The sequence below is a fragment of the Bos indicus genome, chromosome X, assembly GCF_029378745.1.
Source record: "Bos indicus isolate NIAB-ARS_2022 breed Sahiwal x Tharparkar chromosome X, NIAB-ARS_B.indTharparkar_mat_pri_1.0, whole genome shotgun sequence".
Taxonomy (NCBI): Eukaryota; Metazoa; Chordata; class Mammalia; order Artiodactyla; family Bovidae; genus Bos; species Bos indicus.
In genome coordinates this window covers 59266343-59278400 of record NC_091789.1, presented here as the reverse complement: position 1 = coordinate 59278400, position 12058 = coordinate 59266343, and the positions used below count along the sequence as shown (strand labels likewise).

Below are 12058 nucleotides of genomic sequence, written 5' to 3'. Positions count from 1 at the left end.
TTCAATATACAGGCTGCCCAAAGTCACTCCAAACCCACTGACATCTCATAACTCATTACTGGACACTTCATTACACTCCAGAGAGAAGAAATCCAGATCCACCCACCAGAACACCGACACAAACTTCCCTAACCAGGAAACCTTGACAACCACCCATTCAACCCCACCCACAGTGAGGAAACTCCACAATAAAGAGAACTCCACAAACTGCCAGAATACAGAAAGGCCACCCCAAACACAGCAATAGAAACAAGATGAAGAGACAAAGGAATACCCAGAAGGTAAAGGAACAGGATAAATGCCCACCAAATCAAACAAAAGAGGAAGAGATAGGGAATCTACCTGATAAAGAATTCTGAACAATGATAGTGAAAATGATCCAAAATCTTGAAAACAAAATGGAATCACATATAAACAGCCTGGAGACAAGGACTGAGAAGAGGTAAGAAAGGTTTAACAAGGACCTAGAAGAAATAAAAGAGTCAATATATAATTAATAATGCAACAAGTGTGATCAAAAACACTCTGGAGGGAACAAATAGTAGAATAAGGGAGGCAGAAGGGAGGATTAATGAAGTAGAAGACAGAATGGTAGAAATAAATGAATCAGAGAGGAAAAAAGAAATACAAATTAAAAGAAATGAGGACAACATCAGAGACCTCTGGGACAATGTTAACCGCCCCAACATTCGAATCACAGAAGTCCCAGAAAAAGAAGACAAAAAGAAAGACCATGAGAAAATACTTGAGGAGATAATAGCTGAAAACTTCCCTAAAATGGGGAAGGAAATAATCACCCAAGTCCAAGAAACCCAGAGAGTCCCAAACAGGATAAACCCAAGATGAAACACCCCAAGACACATATTAATCAAATTAACAAAGATCAAACACAAAGAACAAATATTAAAAGCACCAAGGGAAAAACAACAAATAACACACAAGGGGATTCCCATAAGGATAACAGGTGATCTTTCAATAGAAACTCTTCAGGCCAGGAGGGAATGGCAGGACATACTTAAAGTGATGAAAGAAAATAACCTACAGCCCAGATTACTGTACCCAGCAAGGATCTCATTAAAATATTCAAACCTTTACAAACAAGCAAAAGCTGAGAGAATTCAGCACCACCAAACCAGCTCTCCAACAAATACTAAATGATCTTCTCTAGACAGGAAACAAAAGGGTGTATAAACTTAAACCAAAACAATGAAGTAAATGGCAATGGTATCATACTTATCAATAATTACCTTAAACGTAAATGAGTTGAATGCCCCAACCAAAAGACAAAGACTGGCTGAATGGATACAAAAACAAGACCCCTATATATGTTGTCTACAAGAGACCCACCTCAAAACAAGGGACACATACAGACTGAAAGTGAAGGGCTGGAAAAAGATATTCCATGCAAACAGAGACCAAAAGAAAGCAGGAGTAGCAATACTGGTATCAGATAAAATAGACTTTAAAATAAAGGTTGTGAAAAGAGACAAAGAAGGACACTACATCATGATCAAAGGATCAATCCAAGAAGATAAAACAATTATAAATATATATGCACCCAACATAGGAGCACCACAATATGTAAGACAAACGCTAACAAGTATGAAAGGGGAAATCAACAATAACACAATAATAGAGGGAGACTTCAATACCCCACTCACACCTATGGATAGATCAACTAAACAGGAAATTAACAAGGAAACACAAACTTTAAATGATACAATAGACCAGTTAGATCTAACTGATATCTATAGGACATTTCACCCCAAAACAATGAATTTCACCTTTTTCTCAAGTGCACACGGAACCTTCTCCAAGATAGACCACATCTGGGGCCATAAATCTAGCCTTGGTAAATTCAAAAACATTGAAATCATTCCAAGCATCTTTTCTGACCACAATGCATTAAGATTAGATCTCAATTACAGGAGAAAAACTATTAAAAATGCCAACCTATGGAGGGTGAACAACACATTGCTGAATAACCAACAAATCAAAGAAGAAATCAAAAAGAAATCAAAATATGCATAGAAATGAATGAAAATGAAAACATAACAACCTAAAACCTGTGGAACACTGTAAAAGCAGTTCTATGGGGAAGGTTCATAGCAATACAGGCATACCTCAAGAAACAAGAAAAAAACCAAATAAATAACCTAACTCTACCCCTAAAGCAACTAGAAAAGGAAGAAATGAAGAACCTCAGGGTTAGTAGAAGGAAAGAAATCTTAAAAATTAGGGCATAAATAAATGCAAAAGAAACAAAAGAGACCATAGCAAAAATCAACAAAGCCAAAACCTGTTTCTTAGAAAGGATAAATAAAACTGACAAACCATTAGCCAGAGTCATCAAGAAACAAAGGGAGAAAAATCAAATCAATAAAATTAGAAATGAAAATGGAGAGATCACAACAGACAACACAGAAATACAAAGGATCATAAGAGACTACTATCAGCAATTATATGCCAATAAAATGGGCAACTTGGAAGAAATGGACAAATTCTTAGAAAAGTACAACTTTCCAAAACTGGACCAGGAAGAAATAGAAAATCTTAACAGATCCATCAAAAGCATGGAAATTGAAACTGTAATCAGAAATCTTCCAGCAAACAAAAGCCCAGGTACAGACGGCTTTACAGTGGAATTCTACCAAAAATTTAGAGAAGAGCTAACACATATCCTACTCAAACTGTTCCAGAAAATTGCAGAGGAAGGTAAACTTCCAAACTCATTCTATGAGGCCACCATCACCCTAATACCAAAACCTGACAAAGATGCCATAGAAAAAGAAAACTAAAGGCCAATATCACTGATGAACATAGATGCAAAAATCCTTAACAAAATTCTAGCAATCAGAATCCAACAAAACATTAAAAAGATCATACACCATGACCAAGTGGGCTTTATCCAAGGGATGCAAGGATTCTTCAATATCCAAATCAGTCAATGTAATACACCACATTAACAAATTGAAAAATAAAAGCCATATGATTATCTCAATAGATGCAGAGAAAGCCTTTGACAAAATTCAACATCCATTTATGATAAAATCTCTCCAGAAAGCAGGAATAGAAGGAACATGCCTCAACATAATAAAAGCTATATATGACAAACCCACAGCAAACATTATCCTCAATGGTGAAAAATTGAAAGCATTTCCCCTAAAGTCAGAAACAAGACAAGGGTGCCCACTGTCACCACTACTATTCAACATAGTTTTGGAAGTTTTGGCCACAGCAATCAGAGCAGAAAAAGAAATAAAAGGAATCCAAATTGGAAAAGAAGAAGTAAAACTCTCACTGTTTGCAGATGACATGATCCTCTACATAGGAAACCCTAAAGACTCCACCAGAAAATTACTAATCAATGAATATAGTAAGTTGCAGGATATAAAATCAACACACAGAAATCCCTTGCATTCTTATACACTAATAATGAGAAAATAGAGAAATTTAGGAAACAATTCCATTCACCATTGCAATGAAAAGAATAAAATACTTAGGAATATATCTACCTAAAGAAACTAAAGACCTATATATAGAAAACTATAAAACACTGGTGAAAGAAATCAAAGAGGACACTAATAGATGGAGAAATATACCATGTTGATGGATTGGAAGAATCAACACAGTGAAAATGAGTATACTACCCAAAGCAATCTATAGATTCAATGCAATCCCTATCAAGCTACCAATGGTATTTTTCACAGAGCTAGAACAAATAATTTCAAAATTTGTATGGAAATAAAAAAAACCTCGAATAGCCAAAGCAATCTTGAGAAAGAATGGAACTGGAGGAATTAACCTGCCTGACTTCAGGCTCTACTACAAAGCCACAGTCATCAAGACAGTATGGTACTGGCACAAAGACAGAAATATAGATCAATGGAACAAAATACAAAGCCCAGAGATAAATCCATGCACCTATGGCCACCTTATCTTTGACAAAGGAGGCAAGAATATACAATGGAGAAAAGACAATCTCTTTAACAAGTGGTGCTGGGAAAACTGGTCGACCACTTGTAAAAGAATGAAAGTAGAACACTTTCAAAAAATAAACTCAAAATGGATTAAATATCTAAACATAAGATCAGAAACTATAAAACTCCTAGAGGAGAACATAGGCAAAACACTGTCCGACATAAATCACAGCAGGATCCTCTATGACCCACCTCCCAGAATAGTGGAAATAAAAGCAAAAACAAACAAATGGGACCTAATTAAAATTAAAAGCTTCTGCACAACAAAGGAAACTCTAAGCAAGGTGAAAAGACAGCCTTCAGAATGGGAGAAAATAATAACAAATGAAGCAACTGACAAAGAATTAATCTCAAAAAAATACAAGCAACTCCTGCAGTTCAATTTCAGAAAAAAAACAACCCAATCAAAAAATGGGCCACAGAACTAAACAGACATTTCTCCAAAGAAGACATACAGATGGCTAACAAACACATGAAAAGATGCTCAACACCACTCATTATCAGAGAAATGCAACTCAAAACCACAATAAGGTACCATTTCACGCCAGTCAGAATGGCTGGGATCCAAAAGTCTACAAACAATAAATGCTGGAGAGGGTGTGGAGAAAAGGGAACCCTCTTACACTGTTGGTGGGAATGCAAACTAGTACAGCCACTATGGAGAACTGTGTGGAGTTTCCTTAAAAAACTGGAAATAGATCTGCCATATGACCCAGCAATCCTACTGCTGGGCATACACAGCGAGGAAACCAGAATTGAAAGAGACACGTGTACCCCAATGTTCATCACAGCACTGTTTATAATAGCCAGGACATGGAAGAAACCTAGATGTCCATCAGAAGTCAAATGGATAAGAAAGCTGTGGTATGTATACACAATGGAGTATTACTTAGCCATTAAAAAGAATCCATTTGAATCAGTTCTAATGAGGTGGATGAAACTGGAGCCTATTATACAGTGTGAAGTAAGCCAGAAAGAAAAACACCAATACTGTATACTAACACATATATATGGAATCTAGAAAGATGGTAATGGTAACTCTGTATGTGAGACAGCAAAAGAGACACAGATGTATAGAACAGTCTTCTGGACTCTGTGGGAGAGGGCAAGGGTGGGATGATTTGGGAGAATGACATTGAAACATGTATAATATCATATGTGAAATGAATAGCCAGTCCAGTTTCGATGCATGATACATGATGCTCGGGGCTGGTGCACTGGGATGACCCAGAGGGATGGTACAGAGAGGGAGGAGGGAGGGGGGTTCGGGATGGGGAACACGTGTACACCCGTGGCGGATTCATGTTGATGTATGGCAAAACCAATACAATTTGTGAAGTAATTAGCCTCCAATTAAAATAAATAAACTTTAAAAAAAAATAATGCATGGCATATAATAAAGTAGGACTGCAAGAATAAGTATAAACATCATTAATTACATAAAACGTAACTTGGTTAACTTCATCTCTTGAAAGAAAAAGAATTTGTTTGGGTAAAAAAGAAAAAGCTTAGCTATGCAGAGAAACCTAAAACAAGGATGATTTGAGAGAATAGCATTGAAACATGTATATGATCACATGTGAAATAGATCGCCAGTCCACGTTTGATGCATGAGGCAAGGTGTTCAGGGCTGGTACATGGGGATGACCCTGACAGATGGGAAGGGAGGGAGGTGGGAGGCAGGGTCAGGATGGGGAACACATGTACACCCATGGCTGATTCATGTGAATGTATGGCAAAAACCATTTTTAAAAAAATGGAAATAAAGTCATGAGCAAAGAAATATACACTAAGCCAGTGGTTATCAAAGTGTGGCCTTTGCACCAGCAGAATCAATGTGTTAGTAATGTAAATTCTAGGGCAGATGTACTGAGAATCATAAACTGGTGGCAGGATCCAGCAATCTGAATTTCTGAGGTCATATGGCTTCCCTCATAGCTCAGTTGGTAAAGAATCCGCCTGCAATGCAGAAGACCCAGGTTCTGCAGCCGGAAGATCTGCTGGAGAACGGACAGGCTACCCATTCCAGTATTCTTGGGCTTCCCTTGTGGCTCAGCTGGTAAAGAATCCTCTTGTAAAGCGGGATACCTGGGTTCGATCCCTGGGTTGAAAAGATCCCCTGGAGACGGGAAAAGTTACCCACTCTAGTATTCTGGCCTGAAGATTTCCATGGACTATAGTCCATAGGGTTGCAAAGAGTCGGATACGACTGAGCAACTTTCACTTTCACTTTGAGGTGATGTGGATGCCCACTCAGGTTTGAGAATCATGGCTGTAAATGCTAAAAGACCATGTAAGTGGTAAACAGTACTATTAGACAAAATATAATTTGAGGCAAAAAGGGACTAAGAGAAATTCTATGTTGTTAAGTGTAAAATCCACCAAGATATACTCAAGTTATGAAATTTTACGTATTACTGAAAGATCTAAACTTAAAACTTTTAGAAATATAAGCAGAAATGAACAAAATCACCTTCCTAAAAAGAAGTCAATATTCCTCTCAAAGAAATGGGCAAATAAAATAGATTTTAAAATAAGGACATGGAATGTTCTAATTAAAAAATTTAAAACCTGGTATAACAAGGAACTGCACAGCTAATAAGCAAACTTTTTCTAAACTTTTAGGGGTAAACAGAAACTCAAATTTAAAATCAGAAAATATGAGTAATGAGTAAAAATAAAATCTCTATACTTCAAAACCTGGGGTATACAGCCAAAACAGTAACTGTGTTAAATTTCAGAACTGTTAAAGCTTTTGGAAGAAATAAAGAAGGGAATAAATAAACCAAGCATTCAACTCTAGAAGGAAGTACCAAAAACAAAAATAAAAAATGAACAAAGGATGTAAAAATAATTAAAGAGGACAGTACAAATAAAGTAGAAACATCTCCCTGATACAGACTTTTAATTAGTAAAGTTAAAAGTCTTATTTTTGAGTAACAAGACAGTAGACAAACCTCTGCCAAGGCTGATCACGAAAAAGGGTGAAGACTTGAACTTTAGGAACATATCAGGGGATGTAACTGACAAGATAGAGATTAAAACATGTAGATTATGTACAGCTCTGAGATTTAGGTGAAATGAGATTTCCTAGTGAAATGTCAACTCTCAAAAATGCACTCAAAAGAAGCGTTACAGGTTTTACTACTTTCTCAAAAATTGAAAAGGAAAACATTTTCCGAACTCCCAATGCTCACCCAAGGTCCCAGGTTCAAATAGTTTTGGGGGTAAATTCCACCAAACCTTCAAAGAACATGTTATTTTTCTAAGTTCAGAAAAACAGGAAAGCTTCCTAACTCATTCTTTAGACTAATATTAATTAATCTGGTATCAAAATTGAACTGAAATAGTACTTTCCTAAAATATAACAAAACTTATGGATCAAATTCACTTGAATATATAGAGGTAACAATAACAAGCATGACCAAGTAGAAACAGTAGTGGTTCAACATCAGAAAACCTATTAATATAATCTATTTCATTCATTCCTTTATTCAATGAACACTTCTAAACTGCCTACTATGTGCCACACATTTTCCTGGCTATAAGAAAAATAGACCACAGCAGTGAAAAAAAAAACACACACACACGAGTGCTTACCCCCAAGGATCTTATAAATTAGAGGGAGGAGAAAGAAAACAAAATAATTTCTGAGTGTTATCAATTCTGTTATAGTGGTGTAATAACAATAAAGTGTTAGTCCCTCAGTCGTGTCCCGCTCTTTGTGACGCCATGGACTGTAGCCCTCCAGGTTCCTCTGTCCATGGGATTCTCCAGGCAAGAATATTGTAGTCGGTAACCATTTCCTTCTCCAGAGGATCTTCCCGAACCAGGCACTGAACCCCTCTCTCCTGCATCTCCCGCGTTGCAGGCGGACTCTACTTTCCCTAGTGGCTCAGATGGTAAAAAGTCCGCCTGCAATGCACAAGACCCAGGTTCGATCCCTAGCTCAGGAAGATCCCCTGGAGAAGGAAATGGCTACCGACCATGGTATTCTCTAGGCAAGAATACTGGAGTGGGTTGCCAGTTCCTCCAGGGGATCTTCCTGAGCCATGGATTGAACCTGGGTCTCCTGCATTGCAGGCAGACTACCGTCTGAGCCGAAAACGGCAAGGGGAAAAAAAAAAAAAAGGCGGCTGGTGGGCGGGGTGGAAAAATGGCGGCCGGAAAAAAAAAAAAAAAGGCGGCTGGTGGGCGGGGTGGAAAAATGGCGGCCGGAAAAAAAAAAAAAAGGCGGCTGGTGGGCGGGGTGGAAAAATGGCGGCCGGAAAAAAAAAAAAAAAAAAAAGGCGGCTGGTGGGCGGGGTGGAAAAAATGGCGGCCGGAAAAAAAAAAAAAAAAGGCGGCTGGTGGGCGGGGTGGAAAAATGGCGGCCGGAAAAAAAAAAAAAAGGCGGCTGGTGGGCGGGGTGGAAAAATGGCGGCCGGGGAAAAAAAAAAAAAAAAAAGGCGGCTGGTGGGTGGGGTGGAAAAATGGCGGCCCGTATGCTGAAACAACATGGTGCAGAAGAGAAGTAAGAAGGCTGCAGTTGTGTACAGCAGGGCTCCGCAAACTGTGGTCCTCAGGACAAATACAGCCTGCTGCCAGCAGTCCACGGGGTCGCTAAGAGTCGGGCACGACTGAGCGACTTCACTTTCACTTTTCACTTTCATGCATTGGAGAAGGAAATGGCAACCCACTCCAGTGTTCTTGCCTGGAGAATCCCAGGGACGGGGGACCCTGGTGGGTTGCCATCTATGGAGTGGCACAGAGTTGGACACGACTGAAGCGACTTAGCAGCAGCAGCCAGGATTTGTTAATAAAATAACCCATACATTTACATATTTTCTATGCCACTTTCCATAAACAACAGCAAAGTTCAATAGCTGCAGCAGAAATCATAAGTCTCAAAAAGACAAAAAGATTTACCATCTCTTTACAGAAAGAGTTTGCATACACCATAGGGCCACGTGGATCCCGGTAGGTGGTCTAGATGTTTGTCTAAGTGCAATGGGGAGCCCTGGGGAGGGGTTTAGGCAGGAAAGTGGCACAGTCCAACTTCCATTTTACTTTTTGCCTGCACCCTCTGCTTGCAGGATCTTAGGTCCCTGACCAGGGATGGAACCCTGGACCTGGACAGTGGAAGTGGAGTCCTAACAACTAGACTACCAGGGAATTCTCCTAACTTACATTTTAAAAAGCTGTCTCTGACGTATTATAGTTTACTTTTGGAATAGGGTACTGAACCAGAAGAGGAAAATTTTTGGGGTTCCTGAAATGCTCCATATCTTGATCTAGGGGGATGGTTACATAAATATATATATAGTTGTATTTTTAAGATTTTTCTCTTTTACTGTGTACACAGTATACCGAATAGAAAAGTTTAAAAAGCACAAAAGCACACAATAAATCTAAGAGAACAGAGACACAGTGGGAGAAAATAACCTGAAATATACAGCAGGTAAAAATTTACTGCCTTTAGCAAAGAAATACTATAAATTAATTAGATTAAAGATATAATTAAAAACAATAGTATAAAATGGGGAAATGGGCACTCTACTAAATATGTTGCTGCTGCTAAGTGGCTTCAGTCGTGCCCGACTCTGTGCGACCCATAGACGGCAGCCCACCAGGCTCCCCCGTCCCTGGGATTCTCCAGGCAAGAACCCTGGAGTGGGTTGCCATTATCTTGTCCAATGCATGAAAGTGAAAAGTGAAAGTGAAGTCGCTCAGTCGTGTCCGACTCCTAGCGACCCCATGGACTGCAGCCTACCAGGCTCCTCCGTCCATGGGATTTTCCAGGCAAGAGTACTGGAGTGGGTTGCCATTGCCTTCTCCATTCCATATACCTACATACCTATAATTCTGCTCATTTCCATCTCTTATAAATAAAAATATATTTTAGAGCAGTGGCTGATGACTAAGGAGCCAGCATTATCAGGTTAACTTCCTTCTTATGAAACTGAACTTAGATTAGTTTTGTTCGTGGTAAGTAATAAACACAAAAATGAGAACTTCAAGCTTTTCCACAAAAATCACACATTCCAAAAACAGTATTTAGGTAACTGCTACAGTTAACGGTATACAAATGGCATTTCATTAAATGTAAACTAAGGAATAAATCACCGAACATCCTTTTTTGAATCAAAGTTTAAAAAGGCAAACCCCAAATTTTTACAACTTTTATGCCGAATTCAAATCTTTCCAACAACACAGAAAGTACTACTTCCATGACTGGAATGGGAATAGAACTAAAATGAATTTCACTCCGTCAAATGTATACCAACACATGAGGAACAATGACTGCAATGAGACTACGTTCGTCAGATTAAATTTAAACCACATGCAAGCCACTTGCCGAAATGGCCCCTTTTCACAATCAACCCAAGACACAAGCTGTGCAAATTTCATTAAGCGACCGTCTCCGTCACCCTGCAAAGCTTGTCTCTTACCACTCCCGGCTTATAATTAACAAGACCCAAACACCTTCGTTTCCTTTTCCATTAAAGTGAATTCCTAAAAACTATTTTTTAACCCCCCCGGCATTCCCTCCAATTACTTACGGTTAAATTCGTGCTCCTTTGGTTGCTTATTGTTTAGCCAGATATCTCCATACGGATCTTCGTTATTCCACAGGGGCAGGTAATGACTTTTTTCGCCTCTTAAAGGTCTCTCGGGGACCTCTCGGTGCGCACTATTTCTGAAGGGAGTTTCTAGAGAAACAGACTCCAGCAACTCCCCACAGAGAACGTTATCTATGCACAAGATTCCCTGGCCTATTCTTTTCTCGTTGTAAATGCACGAGACTCTGAAAATTCTCACTTCTATGCCAACTTTGAGGATATTTTTATATACGAGAGAATTCAGGCTGGGGTCCAGGTAGCACTTCTCTTGGTACACCCCGTCTGAGATTGTCACATCAAAGCAGTAAAGCGGAGGTTTAGGTTTCACGTCGCGTGGCTCAGCCTCTAACAGGTATCTCTGGACGGCCAAAACTGCAACAGGAACCACCTCCAATGGGGTGACCCACCGGCGAGGTGAATCTATTACTTGCTCAAAAACCTTTTGGATCCAGGACCGGCGCCCTAAGGCACCGACCCGTCGGACCACACCTCTTGGGACCGCAGCCCCATTTCTCTCAGGGTGCGGCATATCGACCCCAGCCTGGGATGGGTCAGCCTGAGGCTGACCCGACTCACCAGACATTGCTAGGTGACTGCGTACCCTCTTCACTTTCAAAAGCCAGCTTGCCGGGTCCGAAGCTAAAAGAATAAGAAACTGCGCGCTCGAGCCTTAAATGTTACTCGGCCCCAGGGGGCAGGTAAGGCTCCGCCCCGTCGCGAAGCTACAAAGACTTTACGCGTGTGTGCTTCGGCTCTCTGGCCCTGCCCCTCGCCAGGCGGGCTTCTGTATCCCAGAAACTATTATTAGGCAGTAACGCACTGTGGTGTTGGAGAAGACTCTTGAGAGTCCCTTGGACTGCAAGGAGATCCAACCAGTCCATTCTGAAGATCAGCCCTGGGATTTCTTTGCAGGGAATGATGCTGAAGCTGAAACTCCAGTACTTTGGCCACCTCATGCGAAGAGTTGACTCATTGGAAAAGACTCTGATGCTGGGAGGGATTGGGGGCAGGAGGAGAAGGGGATGACAGAGGATGAGATGGCTGGATGGCATCACTGACTCGATGGACGTGTGTCTGAGTGAACTCTGGGAGTTGGTGATGGACAGGGAGGCCTGGCGTGCTGTGATTCATGGGGTCACAAAGAGTCGGACACGACTGAGCGACTGAACTGAACGGAACACACGTGGTTGCGCGGCGGGTTCTCTAACTTAGAGCCGGCTGGAATGCCCGGATTGGAGAAGCGGGAAAAGCTCTGGTCGCCAGGGTTTCCAAAGCAAAGTAACCAGAGGGAGGGGAGGAGCCCTCGTGACACTTCTAGTAGGGAGGGTACCGAGAGGCTACGGTGACGAGAACTGGCTGGAAGCCAGAAGCAAGTAGTCAAAGCTCAGAGTTGGGGGTGGGGTGGGGCGGGGCCTTTGGCAGAATCTTTACCATCTGAGCCACCAGGGAAGTCCCCTTGGGCCAGTGACAGAAAGT

General features: G+C 40.6%; 1 protein-coding gene across 2 annotated transcripts in view; it reads right to left on the bottom strand.

The window, feature by feature from the left end:
• The window catches only part of RADX (RPA1 related single stranded DNA binding protein, X-linked), a 98674-nt gene extending 87417 nt beyond the window's left edge, over positions 1-11257 (bottom strand). Inside the window, exon 1 of one of the 2 annotated variants that reach the window (XM_070785184.1) lies at positions 10523-11257. In XM_070785184.1, the coding sequence (XP_070641285.1) occupies positions 10523-11165 (643 nt within the window). In that variant the 5' untranslated portion in view covers positions 11166-11257. The remainder of the gene's footprint in view (positions 1-10522) is intronic. The other variant, XM_070785183.1, reaches the window with a different exon arrangement.
• Between the last annotated feature and the right edge of the window lie 801 nt (positions 11258-12058).